Genomic DNA, 18,864 nt, shown 5'->3' with positions numbered 1-18,864 from the left:
CTCCTGACTAAGGCGGTACCAGTCACCCATGAGGTTGACTTCTTGGTAATTTATATCCTTTTAAGCACATAAAGTAGATGTAGATGCATAAACGTTTTTAGGATTTATCATGGGACAATGGATATGGATGTCTCAATGACAGCACTTTGCTCTGGGATAAAATGGTTTACCCTGGGACATGTGCAACATCCGTTTGTAGCCCTTTTGGTTAGGGATAGAAATTACACATAAACCAGCATAAGCTTTCAAAACGGCTGCAACTGGTTTAAGATAAGCCTGGATGGATGTAGTATCAGACTTAACTGATTTAGGTTTATTGACCTTCTGTCCCAGATCCCCTCCAGATTTAAGTTACCTTAGTGCCACAGCATCCCAGGATGTTTTGCATCTCCCCTGAAAACCCCACCTTTTAGGGTGGGCAGGCGAGACGTGGCCCAAGCTGTCTACTCCAGCTGAGCAGGGAGGTGTGCTCTAGGGCCCCCAACTTCTGGCCTAGGCCATTGTTGGCATGTGGCTGCGTTTCTGGAATCAAAAGTGAATGCCTGTTCACTTGCTTATTGGTTCAATCTGTGCAGCTTAAATTAACCTACAAAGATCAAATGGATTCAGCCTCAGGCTTTTTGACTGTCTGTACTTAGCCCCAGCATTCAACCCTGCCCTGGAAAGGCTGCTTCTAGGAGTAAGTCATTACTGCCTGCTCCATTTAACCTTGGTCTTTCTATGGTGACTGTCACTAAGGGATCCCAGTCCTTGCTCATACAAGTTTTGTACTGCTTTCTAGTAGGAACTAGATAGAACCAAAGTAATTTAACACCCCACTACCCTCTGCCAACCAGTATTAACACCTTTTGGCTATGAGGGCTGGATTGGAAGTTATAGCTTTATATTTGAGTAGTCCCATTTGTGATTATCTGAGGTGTCCAGTCTCACCAACAAACTTTAAAAAAATGCCAACGTGTTTAAAAATTCCCTTCCCTCCTGAGTGTTTTGGGCTTCCTCTTTCTCTTTTCTTGGCCTGATCTGTCTGAAGTGCTGATTTTTCAAAAGTCTTGCTGCTTTTGAAAATCAGGACCCTGGTGGTGTATCCAACTGTACTCCCTAGAAATCAAACTCTGGCTACTTTTGAAAAGCAATCATGTTCTGTTCTGTTTGAAGAATTGTTCTCTGAACAGCTGGTCACCCAGAGTTCATTCAGGCTGAATTGCTCAGCGTCTGCTCCCTGATATAGCTCCCTCCTACAGCAGAGGAAGGCTGCTTACCTTCCGTTTAGCTGTCACTTGCTCGTGGTAGCGGTCAGAAGAATCGCCTGGTATCTCACTAGCCCAGAGGGTGATGCCAACCACTGTGTAGGCAAATCCGATGACCAGAAGTGGCAGGAAGTAGATCAGCACAGTCACGCAGGAGTGATACCTGGAAGTTGTCACATGGAAGGCAGCTGAAAATCAGGCTGGATTTCAAGTTTAAGCATTTAATTCCCTGGCAAAGAAAACTGAAAAATGCTTAGGTCTAGTTTCACCTGTCCATTCATGTTTCTTGCACTTGTAGTATCTTTTCATACAGCTAAGAATGAAGACTGGGATTTTCAGGGAGGCCAAGGTGAATTATAAACCCAATTTCGGGTGAAATTAAATGCCTCTGAAAATCTCAGCCACAACATTGCTGGAGTAGGGACTAGCTTTTCACCAAACTCAAGCAGCACCAAGCACAAAACATCCCTTAGCTCTGAAAGGAGTCATGAAATATCCCCTTCTCTTCAAACCACTTCTTTTTGCACAGTCTATTCATTTCCAAGCCTCCATGGCAGGCAGTCTTTAGACATCCTCACATCTTGTTTTGTTATGGCATCCTCCTGAGATTTGATTTGCTAAGCAGTGAAACGTGTGCGTGTCTGGGATATTTCTAGACCTGTTGTTGCCTCATGCCATCATGTTACTGGCTGAAGAAACACCCTATTATCGCTTCTAACATTCCCTACAAATAAAGTGCTCTCTGCCCTAGCGAGCAATCAATCAAGTATTTCAGTGTCTGATGGGAACCTACATCGAGTCAATTGGAATAAGGAGCTCTCCAGAAAGAAGATCGATCTCTGCTTCTCATAATATTATCATTCTCACCCCAGAAGTGTTAAGCTTGGCATCCTTTTATCCCTCTGTGTGAGCTGGACCTTTTCTGTTTCTGCCTTCTGTTCCATGGAGGGGAGCAACATTATGCTCCTTGCTGTAGTGAACAGCCCTGTTTCAAAGGACTGAATAAATCCTCAGTGGCAGAAGATTTAATTGAAGAATGGCATTATCCAGGGGGTCTGAGCCATTCAGAAAAACCGTCTCAGATCTTCAAAGCTGTATAGGTCCCCAATTCCCAATCATATCCATGAATGAAGGCATGTAAGATGCCTTGAGGATGCAGGCTAGTTCAGGCTATATGTCACCAGAGAAGGTGAAATAAACCTGACAAGCTAAATCTACTGTCCCAATCTTAGTAGGACTCACCCTGATGCTTTGAACAGAATATATATACTCTTCCCAGTGGTGGTAGATGACAAAACAAGAAGCAATGGACTCAAGTTGCAGCAAGGGAGGTTTAGGTTGGATATTATGAAAAATTTTATTACTAGGAGGGTGATGAAGCACTAAAACAGATTACCCTGAAAGGTGGTGAAATCTCCATCCTTGGAGGTTTTTAAGGCTCGGCGCAACAAAACCCTGGCTGGAATGATCTAATTGGGGATGGTCCTGCTTTGAGCAGGGGGCTGGATTAGATTACTGGGGACCCTTCCAACCCAAACTTTCTATGATTCTATATCTGCCTTAATCTCCAGAGCTAACCAAGCTCCTTTTCCCAGGTCTGATTCAGATGTGTAATTCAGAAGGGGAGATGCTGTGCGCTAATATTGACAGCTGACTGCATGAGTTGGTAAAGGTCTGGTTCTGGGTGAATGTCTGGGTGTGGAGACTGCTCCGACAGTGGGTATCATTCTGCTGTCATGTGCAGCAGCCAGATTATATAGGCTTACTCCCAGTTTACACTGTTGCAAAGGTGAGGCACGGCATTTGGAAAGAGGGGTAATGTGGCAGGACAGCCTGGGGGAAGTAGCCCTCACTATTTGAATAGTGCAGTGAGACAGGCACTGTGAGGCAGCTGAGTTTCTCATTTTTCCCACCTGAAGGACAAAGCTGCTCAATACTCACTAGAGATGAAGACAGCACAGATGGCTTGTGAAGTCCCAGGGTAAAGAAAGATTGCTGAAGAGCCAGGCAGTGGGGAAGAAGCCTTCACCACTAGCCCCTCTTACTTTGGGTGGGGCTGGAGGAGGGACAAAAAGGTGTGGTAGTTATACCATTCTCCTAGTAACTAGAATTACTTGCATTTAATCTTCAGCTCAGGTTCCTATTCACTGCATGTCCATGACCTCCAAAACCACCATTTTCAATGACAAGCACGGCTGTCATATCTGAAAAGGTGGGCCAGAGTGTTTCTAGGTGTGTACTCATAATCCACAGGCACTTCTGCCTTTTTGCCATCTGAGGGCACATTCAGACGAGCACACACATGTGCTTTGTGGCACCTTAAAGGCTTTTAAGGTGCTGCAAAATGCACGTAGTGCACGTGCAAAGGGTCTCTGTGCTGCACAATTGCAGCAAAGAGTCAAAATTAGATACCAGGAAATCCCGGTATCTTCAAAAAAAAAATAATAATAATAAAAAAAAAGCAGGATGGTGCATGTGGCTACAGCACGTGCTGCCCAAAACCAGAGCCTGGCTGGCCAGAGCCATGCTCTAGCTGCCGGTGAGGCTCTGTTCACTCTTCTGCTGTCACTGCAGGGCCCCAGGTAAGGCTGCTGGGGCTAACCCAGGTGCTGGCCCCACCTGGGGCAATTTGCCATGCACTAGAGCACGTGTGCAGGATGCCCCACGGACAAGTAGTAGTGGCACAACTATGTGCCGCTGCTATTTGTCCCTGCAGAAACGTGTGCACTCATCTGGACACACCCTTAGTGCCTCAGTTGACCCATTTGTACAATGGAGACAGCAATGCATGGTGTAGACTGAAGCCTCCAAGATTCATCTCAATGAAGTCATTCTCTATCAAGTCAAAGCTGGGATGGTGTTTGAAAGCAGGATTTGATTTAGTCCCTTACAGAGACAGGAGCCAGCTCAAAAACCTCCATCAGAATCAAAGTCCAAGGTAGTTCAGATCCAGATTTGTATTCAGGCTTCATGTGGCTGTTGTGAGGCTTAATTAATGTCTGTTGAGGGCTCTGATATATAGCCTTGCATCTGAAACACTCAGCATGGAATAGGACAATCCCATAAAACACAATGCTGAACCTCCACAGAGTAGGAGATGACGTAAGGTCAGTCATTAGGTTAGATAGAGAATAATCCAACATGAGAGTGGTGAATTGTTAAAGAAGTGATTCATCAGTGTAATGGCTACAAAGGGCAAACAGAAATAAAATCTCAGACCCAAAGAACCTGCAGTCTAAACAACACTGGGGTGGCTTGTCTATTCTTCATTTGGAAAAGCTGGCAGGGTTGTGCGTGGTTGGGTGATATGGTCCCACATCTAAGATTGCTGCATCCAGGTAATGGCAACTAGAATGGGTAATGAATGCAAGTTCTCAGTTCCAGTATTTCAGCTGAAGACAGTCTCATGAATGTTGTTTCTAATGGCTCAGGGTGTAATGTTTGCTCAGATGCATCATGAATTTGGGATTCCAGAAAAAATAACTAATTAAAGATATAATGATCTGGGCAAAAAAAATCTGCTTCTTTGCCAACAGCTAACTGGTGAAGAGATGGACCATGTTATTCAATGAAGCATCTAGTCACCACAGCACAGTGGGAGATTTATGACTTAACACTGGGTCTTAATTGCACATCCACAAATGGGCAAGAAAGCATGATCTGTGCTTGGCTGGGGTCGCTGCTTGCCAAGTCTCCACTCTACCCAGTAATCATTAAAGCTTCCTGTTCAATGTAATACCTTGGAGGAAGATTGATAGTGATACTAGTATTAGGAGCCACTGGCCTCAGAAGATACTGAACCCTTGCATATGGTACTTAGTATTTTGAAATCCAGGTTGGTGATGAGGACCAAGAAATAAATGTCCCTAAGCATTTATTGCAATGACTGATATTGCAATAAATTTTCTTTGTTCCCTAAACTAAAGAGTGAATGAGGTAGCAAACTTACACAGGCATGTCTATGTTTAATTTATGACTCTGTATTCTTAAAATACTAGTTGCTGAAGTGTCAGAGCACTAATAAAGAGCACCTGCATGCCTAAATTCATGTAATAAAAGGGAAATGGCCAGAGCTCAGGTCAAATTCTGCTCTCATGAACTTAAGATTTTTATGCTGCGTTACAATATTAAAAAACATGCTAGCTAAAACATTAAATAGGAAAAGTATATTAAAGCCTATATTTCAATAAAAGAAAACACTGAAACAAAGTGAAATGAAATAGCAAAGTTGAAACAAAATCTCACTACATATTTTTTACTTTTTTTTTAACACGACACAGTCAAAATATTTTTTTCAATTTCTTCTCTTTGAAAATTTTGTCTGAAAATTTTGGACAAAATTCCAAAATCCCTAGAAGGCATGAATGACCCAGCATGTTTGATGCTTTTAATTTGTGTCCACTGAAGACTTGTTTTATGAATGGCACCTTTGGAGCTGTATTGACTCTGCCTCCTTGTTATAAGGTGAGGCAGTAAAGGAGAGAATAAGATTACTGTTTCCCTACCAGATGATGAGAATGGATTGTGGACTGGGGTAGCAAATGATGGCACTGGGGTTGGGGAATGCTTCAGGATGCACATATTGGGAAGAAGCAGTTTGGGTCTGGGTGATGAAAACCATTAGCCAGCATTAGGCAGACCCATAGTGATTTGGAACTTGACCTTTCCTTGATTCCCAAGGGGTTTTTGGCTCTGCTTTTAAGGGGTTTTTGTTCCTTACGCTCGAGTGCTGTTCCATTCTTCCTGCAAACTCCCATTGCAGCGAGCATGAGATCTAGTCCTGCCCTGGTTGGCTTATCCAAGGGCAGCATGATGCCTTGAGCACAGCGCTGTAGTGCAGCTAGCACTGCCAGTGAAATTCCAGGAGCATGTAGACTTGAAGAAGAAACATCCTTTTTGTCACATGAACTAATATCTGCTTTGGAGAGCAGCATGTGTGGGAGCATGTGCGAGAGCAAAAAAAAATTGTGCCTGGCCTTATTCCTCTTTGTGCCTGTGTGTTCCTTATGCTTTTTCTCCATCAGGTTTGATGCTGGGTAGGTGGAAGTCACCTAGCGAGCCAGACCTTTTCATTACATTTTTTTCCCCTGTGCCTCAGAAAGAAAAATGACCATGCTATGGCTCTACAGTCACTCGTTAGCTCACTGCAGATGCCTCTTAGCATCATTAGGTGGTGAAAGAGGAATGGGACAAATGATCACAATGTCTTGTCAGTATTGGGTAAGGAAGTGTGTTCATGAGATAGTGATTATATTGAACAATGCAGAAGAGGCTGACAATTAGGATATATGCTGCTGACGGGACCACTCACAGTTAATTTCAAAGCAGAAACCATCCTATTCTTTGTTTTTTCCCCTTTGATCAGTGCTAAAATGCTCTCAGTAAACCAGAATCCTGACAGCATTATCAGACCATCAGCTTCCTTCCCTTCTTTTTCATGTCCTTGTGACAAAGTATTTAGCAGAATTTGCAGATTTGGTGGAATCTGACAGGGCTGAGCCATCAGTGCCTCTGCTATGACTCCCAACTTGCGATCTCTGGGCTGGTAACTATGAGCCTTATCACCCAGGCCACCCCAGCCCACCAGCTAATTGCCAGCCATGTAATCACCAATGCAGTACTCTTCACTTGCGTTTGCATATAATAACCAAACTGTCAAACTAAATGAAGCAGCACTAAGAGCAAGACAAAACAGATGTATTTATATAAGCTGCAGTGTCCTCAGACACTCATTTGATAAACCATGGAAAGAAATGTGATGAATATTCAGCTTAAAGTTAGTTGCTGGTTACAGTTGCATTACAGAGGTGATTTGATTTTAGATTACTGGGCTCATCCCTTATAATTACATTTGTACCCCACATACCTCTCCCCTCCAATCCCCCTGCAGGGAATAACAGTACTTTTCATTTAAATAGCACCTTTGATTTCAAAGCTCTGCAAAGGCGAATGTGTGTTTATTCCTATTTAACAGATGGGAACAGTGAGGCAGGGAGGTTCATGACTACCAAGGTGGTGAATTTGGGGATTTCAAATTCAAGCCTTCTGACCTTCTTGTCCATTGGATGTTTTGAATCTCCTGCAGCATCTAATTCAGTGTAATTCAGTAAGAAAGCCTGAGACTGTAAATCAACCACTGTGCCACAGGGTACTCCCTAATGTTAGTATGGTTAGGTGTGCAAACATGATGCACAACATAAACAAAGAGATTTCAAGTGGAAATCCATCATAGTATTAAATGCTTTCTGACCTGTCATGGCCTTTCTGTGTTCTCTGGAACAGACGAATTGCTCTAATATTTTTGGTAGCCAAAGAAACCACGTGAAAACTAAGTTTTGGCATCTGCTGAGGAGTGCCTTGAATCTAACAAGGGGTGCCTTGAGTCTAAAAAAAGGGTCTAGAACTACCGTTTTAAGTAAACTCCAACATCAATTCCAAACCTGAAAGTAGGTTTTGGGCTGTTTGAAGTAAAATGGTTTGCACAGTCTCCAGAAAATCTGTATGACCTGTAGTGCATGATCTGTGGGACTCTTTTGCCCTGCCACCTCCAGGACATCAGGGTTGCACTGCATACTGGAACAGGCGTGCTATGCTAAACAGACCCAGAATATGATAACTATCACAGCAGGAAATGCCACTTGCATTCCTGGTGCTGCTAGAAAGTGTATAAAACAGCTTAAACCCTCTACCGTCCTGCTGCCTGTAGGGGTTTGGAGCTATGTTGGGATTCTGATCCCTTTACCGCGCAGCTCCTGAGGTCTAGTTGACCTTGGCAACAAAGATGGGTTTAGGCATCATAATATTATGTGTAACTCACATGCTTGGGAAACCTTCTCCCTGTTCCATACTTTTTTTTTTTTTTTTGCAATCATATGCTTTATTGGGATGTAACCCACACAGAGACATTTTATGCCTCCACAATACCATCTGGCACTTAAATTGGCACCCCTGGCATGGAGCTTGGGTGATTACAAATTGCAGTCATAGCCCATAAAGAGCATATTTCAGGCTGACTTTATAAATAGATCTGCATGAAACCCAGCTGTCACCTGTGCAGGTCCCAAGCCAGCCACAATAGCTGAATAGTGCTTTTCCATCCCCATGCACAGGTGTATATGATAGTCTCATGCAAAACTGGGAGGTACCCAGTCTACGGTACATTTGAAAAAAAAAGCCAGAAACAGAAAAGATCGTATATTCCTTGCAAATTATTAGAGAACCAGACATCTATGGATCCATCTGCAGAGGCCAAAGAGCCATGAGGCCAACTTTGACCAGACACTAAGCTAAATCCTTAGTTGGTGTCACTCCTGGATGCACTTCAGAGGTGAACAGTAGCAACGATTTCCATTCATGGAGGATTTGGACACAAGCCTCTGGCTGAATCAATCAAATTTTAGTACTTCGTATTTGCTTAAAACCACTATGATCTTACGGAGTACAAATTCCAGAGGCATTTGTTCCTGTACCTCTCTCCATCTCAGAAGAATTGAAATTGGAAGCACAATTTCTAAAGAAATTTAGAAACTGGAAGCACAAAGAGTTCTTCCAGAGACTGACAGTTACGTATTCCAGAGAGATTTACGCATTGCATTTATGGTACCTCTATCTAGAAGGTTCACCAAGGGCTTCACAAACTAAACAGAAAGATCAGTTTATCCAGCACTAAGATGTCATCCTTTGCAGGTGCGTGATAGTGGCCATTTTGTAGTGCCTGACAAGTCTACAAAGCAGCCAGCTCAGCAGAAAAAGCATCATTTGCCAAGTTCATAGAATCACAGAGAAATGAGGGCTGGAAAGGACCTCAGGAGATCACATTTAGTCCAAAGGCTTGCTCAGAGCAGGACCACCCCCAGTTCCTGATACCACTCCCTGCATGCTATTATGGCAAAGTTGATATGAGAGCAGCCACTACATTTCATTCACAGGGTCAAACTCTGGCATTACCTCCTCCAAAACTCTCATGGGAAAGCTCATATAAAAACTTTTGAGTGACAGCTAGTAGGGATGGGATTTCAGATTCAGGGAACAGAGGGGAGTTGAATTATAGTGCTATAATTCCCGGGTCACCCCTGTGCCTGGAGTACACGATAGCATGTCATCTGGATTTCTGTTTGCAGCCAGCTTCAAGGCTGCACTGTGGGCATGGGGGAATGATGGGAAGAGATTATATCAATCAGCCTTGTAGACACTGCTCTGGGCATGGGAACCCTGGAGGGCAGTAAGAAGACTAGTACTGCTGTAGGAGAACTGCAGAGGTAACCCAGCATCAGCTACCCAAATATTTTGGTCCAACCTACTTCATTAACTCAGAGTGACTGTATGTGTTGGTACTTTCACCACCTGTCACCATGGGTCTGTATGTTATCATCATCTTAAGGGCTACTGACTAGCCATTTAAACTTGTAAGCAACATTCAGCAGAAAAGATGATACCAGCATGCTCTGATGGCTGCTATGGCTGCTTCCATTCATGCCACACATGATCTATTTTTAAGGGCTTTGAGATGCATCAAGGGACAAGACCCTCTCTGAAGGCAAAGGGGGCAAAAGACGCAGCCCAATCCCTGTATGTTTTTTTTTTCTTGCTCAGTGTAAATACTGACATTTAAAAGAAACCCAAACTAGCTTTAGGGTTCAGTCTCTGTTCCCAAATTAGTATTGGAGTTCAGCAGCAGCTCTGACTCCTGATTCCCACCCTAGGTCTTGTAGCAGGTCTCTGGACGTGCACTTGTGAGCCTTACACCAGCAAGATGAATCCATTCTCCTGTTGCAAAGGCACAGGCCCCCCACACTTGAGTTCAAGAAGAATCTCATGTAACAAAAGGCAATGTAGGAATGTGACCCAGTTGCTCGCTTTGACTCTATTAGGGGCTGTAGCATAGTTCACTGGCTAGCATGTGCCTAGCACATCTGAGTCAAAGGGGAGATGCTCTTGTGTTTGGTGTGGGGGAAGGGGACCAGTAGCAAAGAGCTTCCAGCTGGGGTGTGTAACCCTAATAGAGTGAAGCCAAACAGTGACCTGATCTTGTCCCCAAGTCTTGGCCACAACTGAAAACAGAGTTCAAACCCAAACTGGAAAAATTATCTGTTTCTTTTCTGTTAGTATAAATCTTGGTTTCAAGCAGCGTAGCACAGTTCTGCCTGGACACGCAGGTCCAATGGGTTCTGCTGAGCGTGTTTCACAGGGATCAAGTTTCTGGTACAAATGCTCCTGTATGCAAATTAGACATTCACCATTCTGTAAAATGTGCAGTCCCTGGGAGCAGTACTGCCAGCAGGTCTGCCTGGGAGTTTCATAGTTTGTAGGGTTGGAAGGGACCTGAGCAGATCATCAAGTCCAACCCCCTGCCATGGCAGGAAAGAGTACTGGGGTCAAACACCCCTGGCTAGGTGTCTATCTAGCCTTCTTTTGAAGACCCCCAGGGTAGGACTGGGCACCTCTTCTCTTGGAAGTTGGTTCCAGCTCCTAGCTGCCCTGACAGTGAAGTAGCGCCTCCTGATGTCTAGCCTGAATCTATTCTCCATCAACTTATGGCTCTTATTCCTTGTTACTCCCAGTAGTGCTCAGGGGAACAGGGACTCTCCCATTGCCTGCTGGTCTCCGTTGGCCAGTTTATAGATGACCAACAGATCTCCTCTCAGCCTTCTCTTGTAGAAGCTGAACAGGTTCAGGTTCCTTAGCCTCTCCTCGTAGGGCCTGCCCTGCTGCCCCCGGATCATGTGAATGGCCCTCCTCTGGACCCTCTCCATGTAGTCCACATCCTTCCTGAAGTGCAGTGCCCAGAACTGGACGCAGTACTCCAGCTGCGGCCTGACCAGTGTCGCATAGAGTGGGAGGATCACCTCCTTGAACCTGCTCGTGATGCATCTGTGCTTGAAACCCATCCTATTTTCATCTCTCCAGCTCTGTAACCTGTCCAGATCTAGTTGTAGCCTGTCCCCCTCTCCTAGCATGCCACTTCTCCCCACATCTTAGTGTCATCCATGAATTTGAACAGGGTGCTTTTTACCCCCTCGTCCAAGTCACTGATGAAGATGTTGAACAGTGCGGGCCCGAGGACCAAGGCCTGGGGGACCCCACTGCCCACATCCCTCCAAATCAAAAACATCCCATCCACTACCACTCTCTGGGTACGGCCCTCCAGCCAATTTGCAACCCATCTGACCATGTAGGCGTTGAAACCACAGTTACCTCATTTTTTAATGAGAACAGGGTGAGAGACAGTGTTGAAGGCCCTCCTAAAGTCCAGAAAGACTATGTCCACCATGACACCTGCATCCAAGGCTTTTGTGACCTGGTTGTAGAAGGCCACCAGGTTGGTTGGACAGGACCTGCCTGTAATGAACTCATGTTGACTGCCCCTAAGCATGATCTCCCCTGCTGGTCCCTTGCAGATGTGCTCCTGGATAATTTTCTCAAAGAGTTTTCCCAGGACTGAGGTAAGACTAATGGGCCTATAGTTTACTGGGTCCTCCTTCCTCCCCTTTTTGAAAATGGGGACCACATTGGCCCTTTTCCAGGCCTCTGGCACCTCACCAGAGCACCATAAGTGCTCGAAAAGTTGTGCCAAGGGTCCCACAATGACCTCTGCTAATTCCCTCAGCACTCTGGGGTGGAGATCGTCAGGACCTGGTGATTTGAACATGTCTAGTTCCACTTAAGTTCCTTGACTAGGTCCTGCAGGAGAATATTCCCTGACTAGGTCCTGCGGGAGGATATTCAGCAAGTGGGGAAGTATCAGAGCAGCTCAGCAGCCCCTATTCTATGACCTGCTGAAGGTGTGGAAAGCACACAGGACCCGCAGCACACATCAGGCCCACTATAACAAGAATCTATGCACTTTAAAACCCTGTGGGATTTACGTGGTATATTAGCCTTGCAAGGGCCTGTGCCCAGGGCTTAAATTTCACTTAGAAACTAAGCATGAAAGAGGGTGCAGGCTGTCAATTTAAGTTTGCTTAAAAAATGTACACAGCAAGTGTCATCCACAAGTCATGCAGCCCTACTAGCTACCAAATGTAATTAACACTGTGCAGATGACCGTGGCTTCCTGAACTCAGCAGTGCATTCTGTTCTCTGGGTTTGTATGAGGTTGTCAGACATCTATCACTTACACTTCAGGACATTTAATATCAGGGGATGCTAATTCGTATTGTAATTAGAGGTGCAATTAGAACGACTAATTAAGGCGGTATAAATATTTATGGCAACATAATAGCTTAGTTCATGGTGCCAGGCCCCTGCAATTTGAGATTACTTTCCTCCTTTTGTGTTTCTACGGAGAGGAAGTCACACCAGCATTTCAGAGCTCGCATCGGTGAATGGTGTTGTGTTAAAAGGAATAGAGTCTGCATGATGCGGCTGCTGTATTTCTCTGCATCTTCATTATCATATTTGACTTGCTGATACCAGAGGCTTTTGAACACATCAGTCTGAGGCTTCCACTATTTTAGGAAGATGCTCCCACCATCCTTTAGACAGAGCTGATCATGCCATGAGCAGTGGGGCTGGACTAGATGATCTGTTGCTGTCCTTTTACTCTATTTTTCTGTCTCTAAAATACACTCCTATGACCAAGGAAGCAAGTGACACTGTTTAGCAACCAAATAATAGAGCAACCACTGAAGTTGGCAGATTGAATTTCTGTTTGAAGCTGAATTTAGCATCTCTCCTGTCCACGTAGCCAGATCACCTTAAACACTGGCACACCACACACAGTGGGCTGCCTGGGTAGAGTTTGTGAGGAAATTGGATTGAGGCCATTTGAACCAAAGCCAATGGATTCCAAAGATTTGTACCAGCATCTACAATTCCTATGGATTACGTTTAAAGTGGGCATCCTAAAAAGTAACTGGTAAAATGCCCCCATTTTAGTTAACCAGTGTATAACTGCATATACCACACAGATCTCAGAAGTGCTGAAATACTCTCCTGCTGTGCAGGGAATGGACTAGCAATGGCAGCAGAGAACAGACTCAGTCTGTCCCTGTCATTTATTCAAGAAAGGGACCAAGTGGAAGGCACAAAAGGGAGCAAGCACAAATCCTTCTGCTTTGGGTTAATTACAAAAGCCCAGGCTCAGAAGATAGTATCAGTGGTCTTGGCATGTAGCTTTTCCTGGGGTGGCAAGTGTTCATCTTGCCCTCAAGAAATGCCCGATGCTTTGACTGTGTTAATGTTTAATGAAGCGCCATATGTAGCAAACTGGGCAAAGATTCAGCCAGGCTGGCAGCGCATACGTAATGCAGATCCTGTCAGTAGGCAATCGCCCAGGCTTCTCATCAGCTGGCTGCACAGAGAGTTTTGTCATTGCAGCAGCCCTGCTGATCCACTCTCTCTTTCCAGTTGCATAGAGTAGTACCTGTTCCAGCCTTGGTGGAAACTTTCTCCCAAAGGTTCACTTTTCACTGGTTTCAGTTGCAGGGTGCCTGGGTTCTGCACCTGTCGTTGTTACTAGCGTGTGGTATGTCCATGGGCCTTTCCCTTAGGACCGCATCTTCAGCTGGCTTATTTGCAGTGCGTGAAATGGATCCCTTCACAAAAGGTCATAAGGGCTTTCCCCACAAGGGTGAGTTGCATGTGTTCTGCAGAGGTCTCTGGACCCTCCTCCATGCCTGATCATGGAGAGAGGCTGCCATAGCTCTGTCGATATTTCTGTGCGTCTTTGAGTATGTCCTCCCCTGCCACAGACTAACTGATACCCCGTCCATCCTGCAACGTCTGGGCTCGTACATCATTTGCTAGGTTCTCATGAGAGCATCTCAATCATTTCATTCTGCAGGGCTGTGCTTTGTGCCATAAAGCCTGTGTGTGGTATCCCGATACCCTGTCCACCAGCCAGAGCACACCCAGAAGCAAAGGGCATAGCCTACATTCTCCCTGTTCAGGACAGATTCTGGGACAGATACAGCGAGCGAGGCAGTTTGGTGTTGGGTGGGTGGGTCTTATGACAGACCACATAGATTTCATAGACATTAGGGCTGGAAGGGACCTCGGAAGATCATTGAGTCCAGCCCCCCACCCAAAGGGCAGGAAGTCAGCTGGGGTCATAGTATCCCAGCAAGATAAACATCCAATTTGCTCTTGAAGGTGTTCAATGTAGGTGCTTGAACTATGTCCAATGGCAGGCTGTTCCAGATCTTGGGGGCTCAGACAGTAAAGAAATTCTTCCTTATGTCCAGCCTGAAAAGATCTTGCAGTAGTTTATGACCATTCGACCTCATCCTCCCTTCGGGCGCTCTGGTGAACAAACCAGGTACTGGTGGTCACCCCTGATAAACTTATAGGTGGCCATCAGATCACCCCTGAGCCTGCGCTTTTCCAGGCTAAAGAGCCCCATGGCTCTCAGCCTGTCATCGTAAGATCTGTTTTCCTGACCTCTGATCATGCACGTGGCTCTCCTCTGGACTCTCTCAAGCTTCTCCACATCCTTTTTGAATTGTGGAGCCCAAAACTGGACACAGTACTCCAGCTGTGGCCTCACCAAGGCCGAGTACAAGGGGAGAATGACGTCCCGGGATTTGCTTGAGAAGCATCTATGGATGCAAGCCAGCATTTTGGTCACTTTACTAGCTACAGCATCAGATTGCAGGCTCACGTTCATCTTGTGGTCAGTGATGAGCCCCAAGTCCCTTTCATCTGTAATGCTAGCCAGCGTAGCACTGCCGAGCCTATAAGCATGCTGCAAGTTTTTCCTCCCAAGGTGGAGAACCTTGCATTTTTTGGTGTTAAACACCATCAGGTTCTCCTCGACCCATTTCCTGAGCCTGTCCAGGTCAGCCTGGATCGCCCTCCTGTCTTCAGGACCGCTCAGATTTTGCTGAGGGATCCTCCCACGAGATGTCTGGGTAATTGAAGTCACCCATGACAACCATGGTCCCTTGCTTTTCCTCTGGCTCCCCACGTATCTGAAAAAGGACTTTTTATTGTCCTTGATACTTGTAGCTAGCTGGAGTTCAGTCACAGCCTTGGCTTTCCTGGTTTGCTCCCTGCAGGACCAGACCAGTGCAGAATATTCCTCCTTGGAGGTGAATCCCATCCTCCATCCTATGTAGGCCTTACTTTTTAGCCTCAGGAAGTCTGCTAGATCCCTGGAGAGCCAAGGGAGCTGCTGTGTCCTCGTGCTGCCTTTCCTCCGAAATGGAATAGAGTTAGCTTGTGCATCCAGGATCATTCCCTTGAGGAGCAACCACTCTTCCTGAACTCCCCTCCCTCTGGGGTCATGGTCCCTTAGGGCCTCACTGACAAGCCTCATGAGCTTGTCAAAGTTGGCTTTCCTGAAGTCAAGGACTTCAGTGTTGCTGACTGACTTACCAGCTTTATGGCAGATGGTGAAGGCAACCAGCTCGTGGTCGCTGTCACCCAGCTTCCCATCGATCACTAGGTCACCGATTAGGTCATCCCCGGTAGCCAGTACCAGGTCGAACAGTGCTTTACCTCTCATTGTTCCATAGACTTCTTGAGTCAGGTAGAGGTCATCCACGCATGATAGGAAGCTTTGCGACCACTCAGATTTTGCTGAGGGATCCTCCCACAAGATGTCCGGGTAACTGAAGTCACCCATGACAATCATGGTCCTGGAGCATGCAGCCTCAGCCAGTTCCCAGGCGAACTCCTGGTCAAGCTCTTCACTTTGGGTGGGAGGTCTGTAGTAGACTCCCACCATTGTGTCCCCTGTGCCATGTTCCCCAAGGATTTTAACCCAGAGGGTCTCCAGTTGTCCACCCTGATCACCAACATCAGCTTGCAGGGACATGTAGCTTTCCTTAACATAAAGAGCTACACCCCCACCCCTTTTATGTACTCGATCTCTCCTGTACAAGGTATAGCCATCTATACCTGTGGTCCAGTCATGGGTGGAGTCTCACCAGGTCTCCATTATCCCTATGACGTCATAATTATTTGTGTTAAGCAAGTGGATAAGTTCCTTCTGCTAATTCCCCAAGCTCCTGGCATTTATATACAGGCAGGCAAGTGTTCCCTTGGGGGCTCTTGCCTTGCCCACAGATTGTGCCAGGGCTGGGGCTGGGGTGGGATCCCTTATGGGGTGGGATCCTGGGGTGCCTTGGCCTGCTGGCTTTGCAAGGGTTGCTCAGCAGGCCAGCAGTGGGCGTAGTCCCCCCGTCTCCCAACAAGCTTAATTTAAAGCCCGGTGAAGCAGGTCAGCCAGCCTGGCTGAGAAGAGCCTCCTCCCCAGCAGAGAGAGGTGGAGGCCATCTCTTCCCAGCAGCTCACTGCCTCTCTTGCCAAAGGGCGGGCTGTGGTCATGGAAGCCGAAGCCTTCCCGATGACACCAGCGCTGCAGTCTTTGGTTAACTACATGGATCCTCCTCTCCCTCCTCATACCATACCCCGAGACTGAGAGGATTGAAGAGAACACCACCTGTGCCCCCAGACTCTTTAGCCCCACTCCCAAATCCCTGTAGCACCTCATGACCCATCTGGGAGTGCTTTGAGCCGTGTCATTGGTGCCCACATGAATAAGGAGCATGGGATAGTGGTCTGTAAGCTGGAGAAGCTTAGGGATCCTCTCCTCAATGTCTCAGATGTAAGCCTCCAGGAAGCAGCAGACTTCCCAGGCTAAGGGGTCGGGGTGGCAGATTACCCGCTCGGTCCCCTCAGGATGGAGTCTCCCACAACAAACACTTTACATTTTGTCTTGGGGAGAGCAGGGGCGATAGCTGCAGTTGAGCCTGTGTTGCCTGAGGAGCTGACAACTCAGCAGGCTCTGCTGGGGCTGCAAGAGGTTCATACCTGTTGCTAAGGTCCGGCAGGGCAGGGGCCTTGGTGCAGCAGGCTTTAGGGCCCTTAACTACCTTGGTCCATCCCTGACTGGACAGAATGGGAGGTCCTTGAGTCTTCCCTTGTCTTGGGGGAAGACTGTGGTCTACCCTCTGGCTCCCGGGGTAGAAGGGCCTGGCAGTAAGAGGCTATCTCCTGCTCACAGTCCCTGATGGCACACTGTCTCTGAACTGTGGCCTGGAGCTCCTCCAGCTGGCGTGCCAGAGACCCCAAAAGGGAGCAGACCCCACAGGGGGAGATGGCCATGCTCCTGGGCCCCAGAGCCTGAAGAAGGGACAGGCAGCCCCCGCCAGGGGCTGCAGGAACCCTATTACACATGACAGGGTGTAACTTTCAGTTCTAAGGCCACCTCTCCAAAAGGAGTACTTCTAGGGGCAAGGGGAGGGACTTCTGGTGGCAAAGATCAGCAGTTAGGGGGCGGGGCTTCCAGTCCCAAAATGGTGACTAGGGGGTGGGGCAACTGAAGGGACAGGGCTACCCATGCAGCCCTCAACAGCTCACCAAAACTCATCAAACAGCCCTCCGCCCGAAATAATTGCCCACCCCTGCTGTAAACTGACCTTCCCCCCTGCCTGTGACTGCCAGAACTGAGTGCTCCCCCTTGTCCCTACTACAGGGCTTCCAGCGAGCTCGCTGACAGCACTGCCTGCCTGAAATAAACTGAAGTCATCCCCCAGAAGCCCTAAGAGGCAGCGAGGCATTTAACAGGAGCCCAGCCACCTGTCTTTGCACAGTTATTTTGGGCAAAGCAAAACTGTGCCTGGGATTAGCACTTACGTTCCCTTACGAGGGCAGCACTCGAGCTGCGAGCCACAAGAGCCCTCATCCTGCCAAGGTCCACACAGGAGACAGACAAGGGACACATACTGGTAGAATGACAGAAACCAGGAGGGGGTGAAGAGGCATGATTCTTTACTGCATCATTTCTGTCAAGTGCTGTGGTAACTCCAGTGATTTTCCAGTGGAAAAGTGTGCCTGCCAAAGGGTGATATATCGGTAATTCCACCACAGCAGCCGGTTTGTAGGGAATGCCGGCCCACAGGCATCTGTTCAGAGATCGTAACGTGTACAAATGCCCAGAGGGGTTATTTGCTCAGAGTGCTATGTTGAGTTGCAAAGGGGGTCACATTCATTTAGACCTTTCCTGCAAGTGTCTCCTGCAAGTGTCTCGAGCATGGGACCGTCCTGAGTCAGTATATCAGTCATTAGCCATATTGGGTACCCTCATGTGCTGGGTCTCGCACCCTTTTTAAACAGAGGTATCAGAGGTAACAGAGCGCAGTTCCACCTGGCTGTGGCAGCAGCCCTCTGAGGTAAGCCGAGGCAGTACAACAGTGGTTCTCAACTGGGGCGCCATAAACTGGGCAAACATATCAGAGGTAACCATAGGGAGGACTCAGAATTGCACTGATGAATACTGTAGATAAGTGTGCACAAAAACGCCAGCCACGCGGGCAGGGAGAACCCCATCCCCTACTTCCTCTACAGCAGTGCTTCTCACCCTTTTTAGAATTGGGGCAGGCCTCCTTGTTTGAATTAGGCAACGCCCCAGTTGAGAACCACTGTTGTACTGCTTCAGCTTACCTCAGAGGGCTGCTGCCAAAGCCAGGTGGAACTGCCCTGCACCCCACTGTTTTTGGCAAAAGCATGCAGGGCTGGGCCAAGAAGGGCTGTGGCAGGACTGGGTGCTCCTGCCTCTATGAGGTTTAGCCAGTCAACCTATGCAGGCAAGAGTGTGTGCTGCTGTTGAAGCAGCTTCCCAGTCCAGCTCTGTGCAGGGCTTTTCTACCTGGCAGTGGTGGTGTTGGTTCTG

The 18,864-nt window shown here is 47.1% G+C and overlaps 1 protein-coding gene across 1 annotated transcript in view; it reads right to left on the bottom strand.

Moving 5' to 3' along the window:
- Positions 1–18,864, bottom strand: part of LOC149862153 (substance-P receptor-like) — a 75,927-nt gene that overhangs the window by 7,260 nt on the left and 49,803 nt on the right. The window contains exon 3 of the mRNA XM_090052965.1: positions 1,260–1,410. Coding sequence (XP_089909091.1) covers positions 1,260–1,410 — 151 coding nt within the window. The remainder of the gene's footprint in view (positions 1–1,259; positions 1,411–18,864) is intronic.

The sequence above is a fragment of the Crocodylus siamensis genome, chromosome 6, assembly GCF_052110815.1.
Source record: "Crocodylus siamensis isolate JL-2025a chromosome 6, ASM5211081v1, whole genome shotgun sequence".
Classification (NCBI taxonomy): Eukaryota; Metazoa; Chordata; order Crocodylia; family Crocodylidae; genus Crocodylus; species Crocodylus siamensis.
The sequence above is the reverse complement of the archived record's forward strand: the minus strand, read 5'-3'. Positions and strand labels throughout refer to the sequence as shown.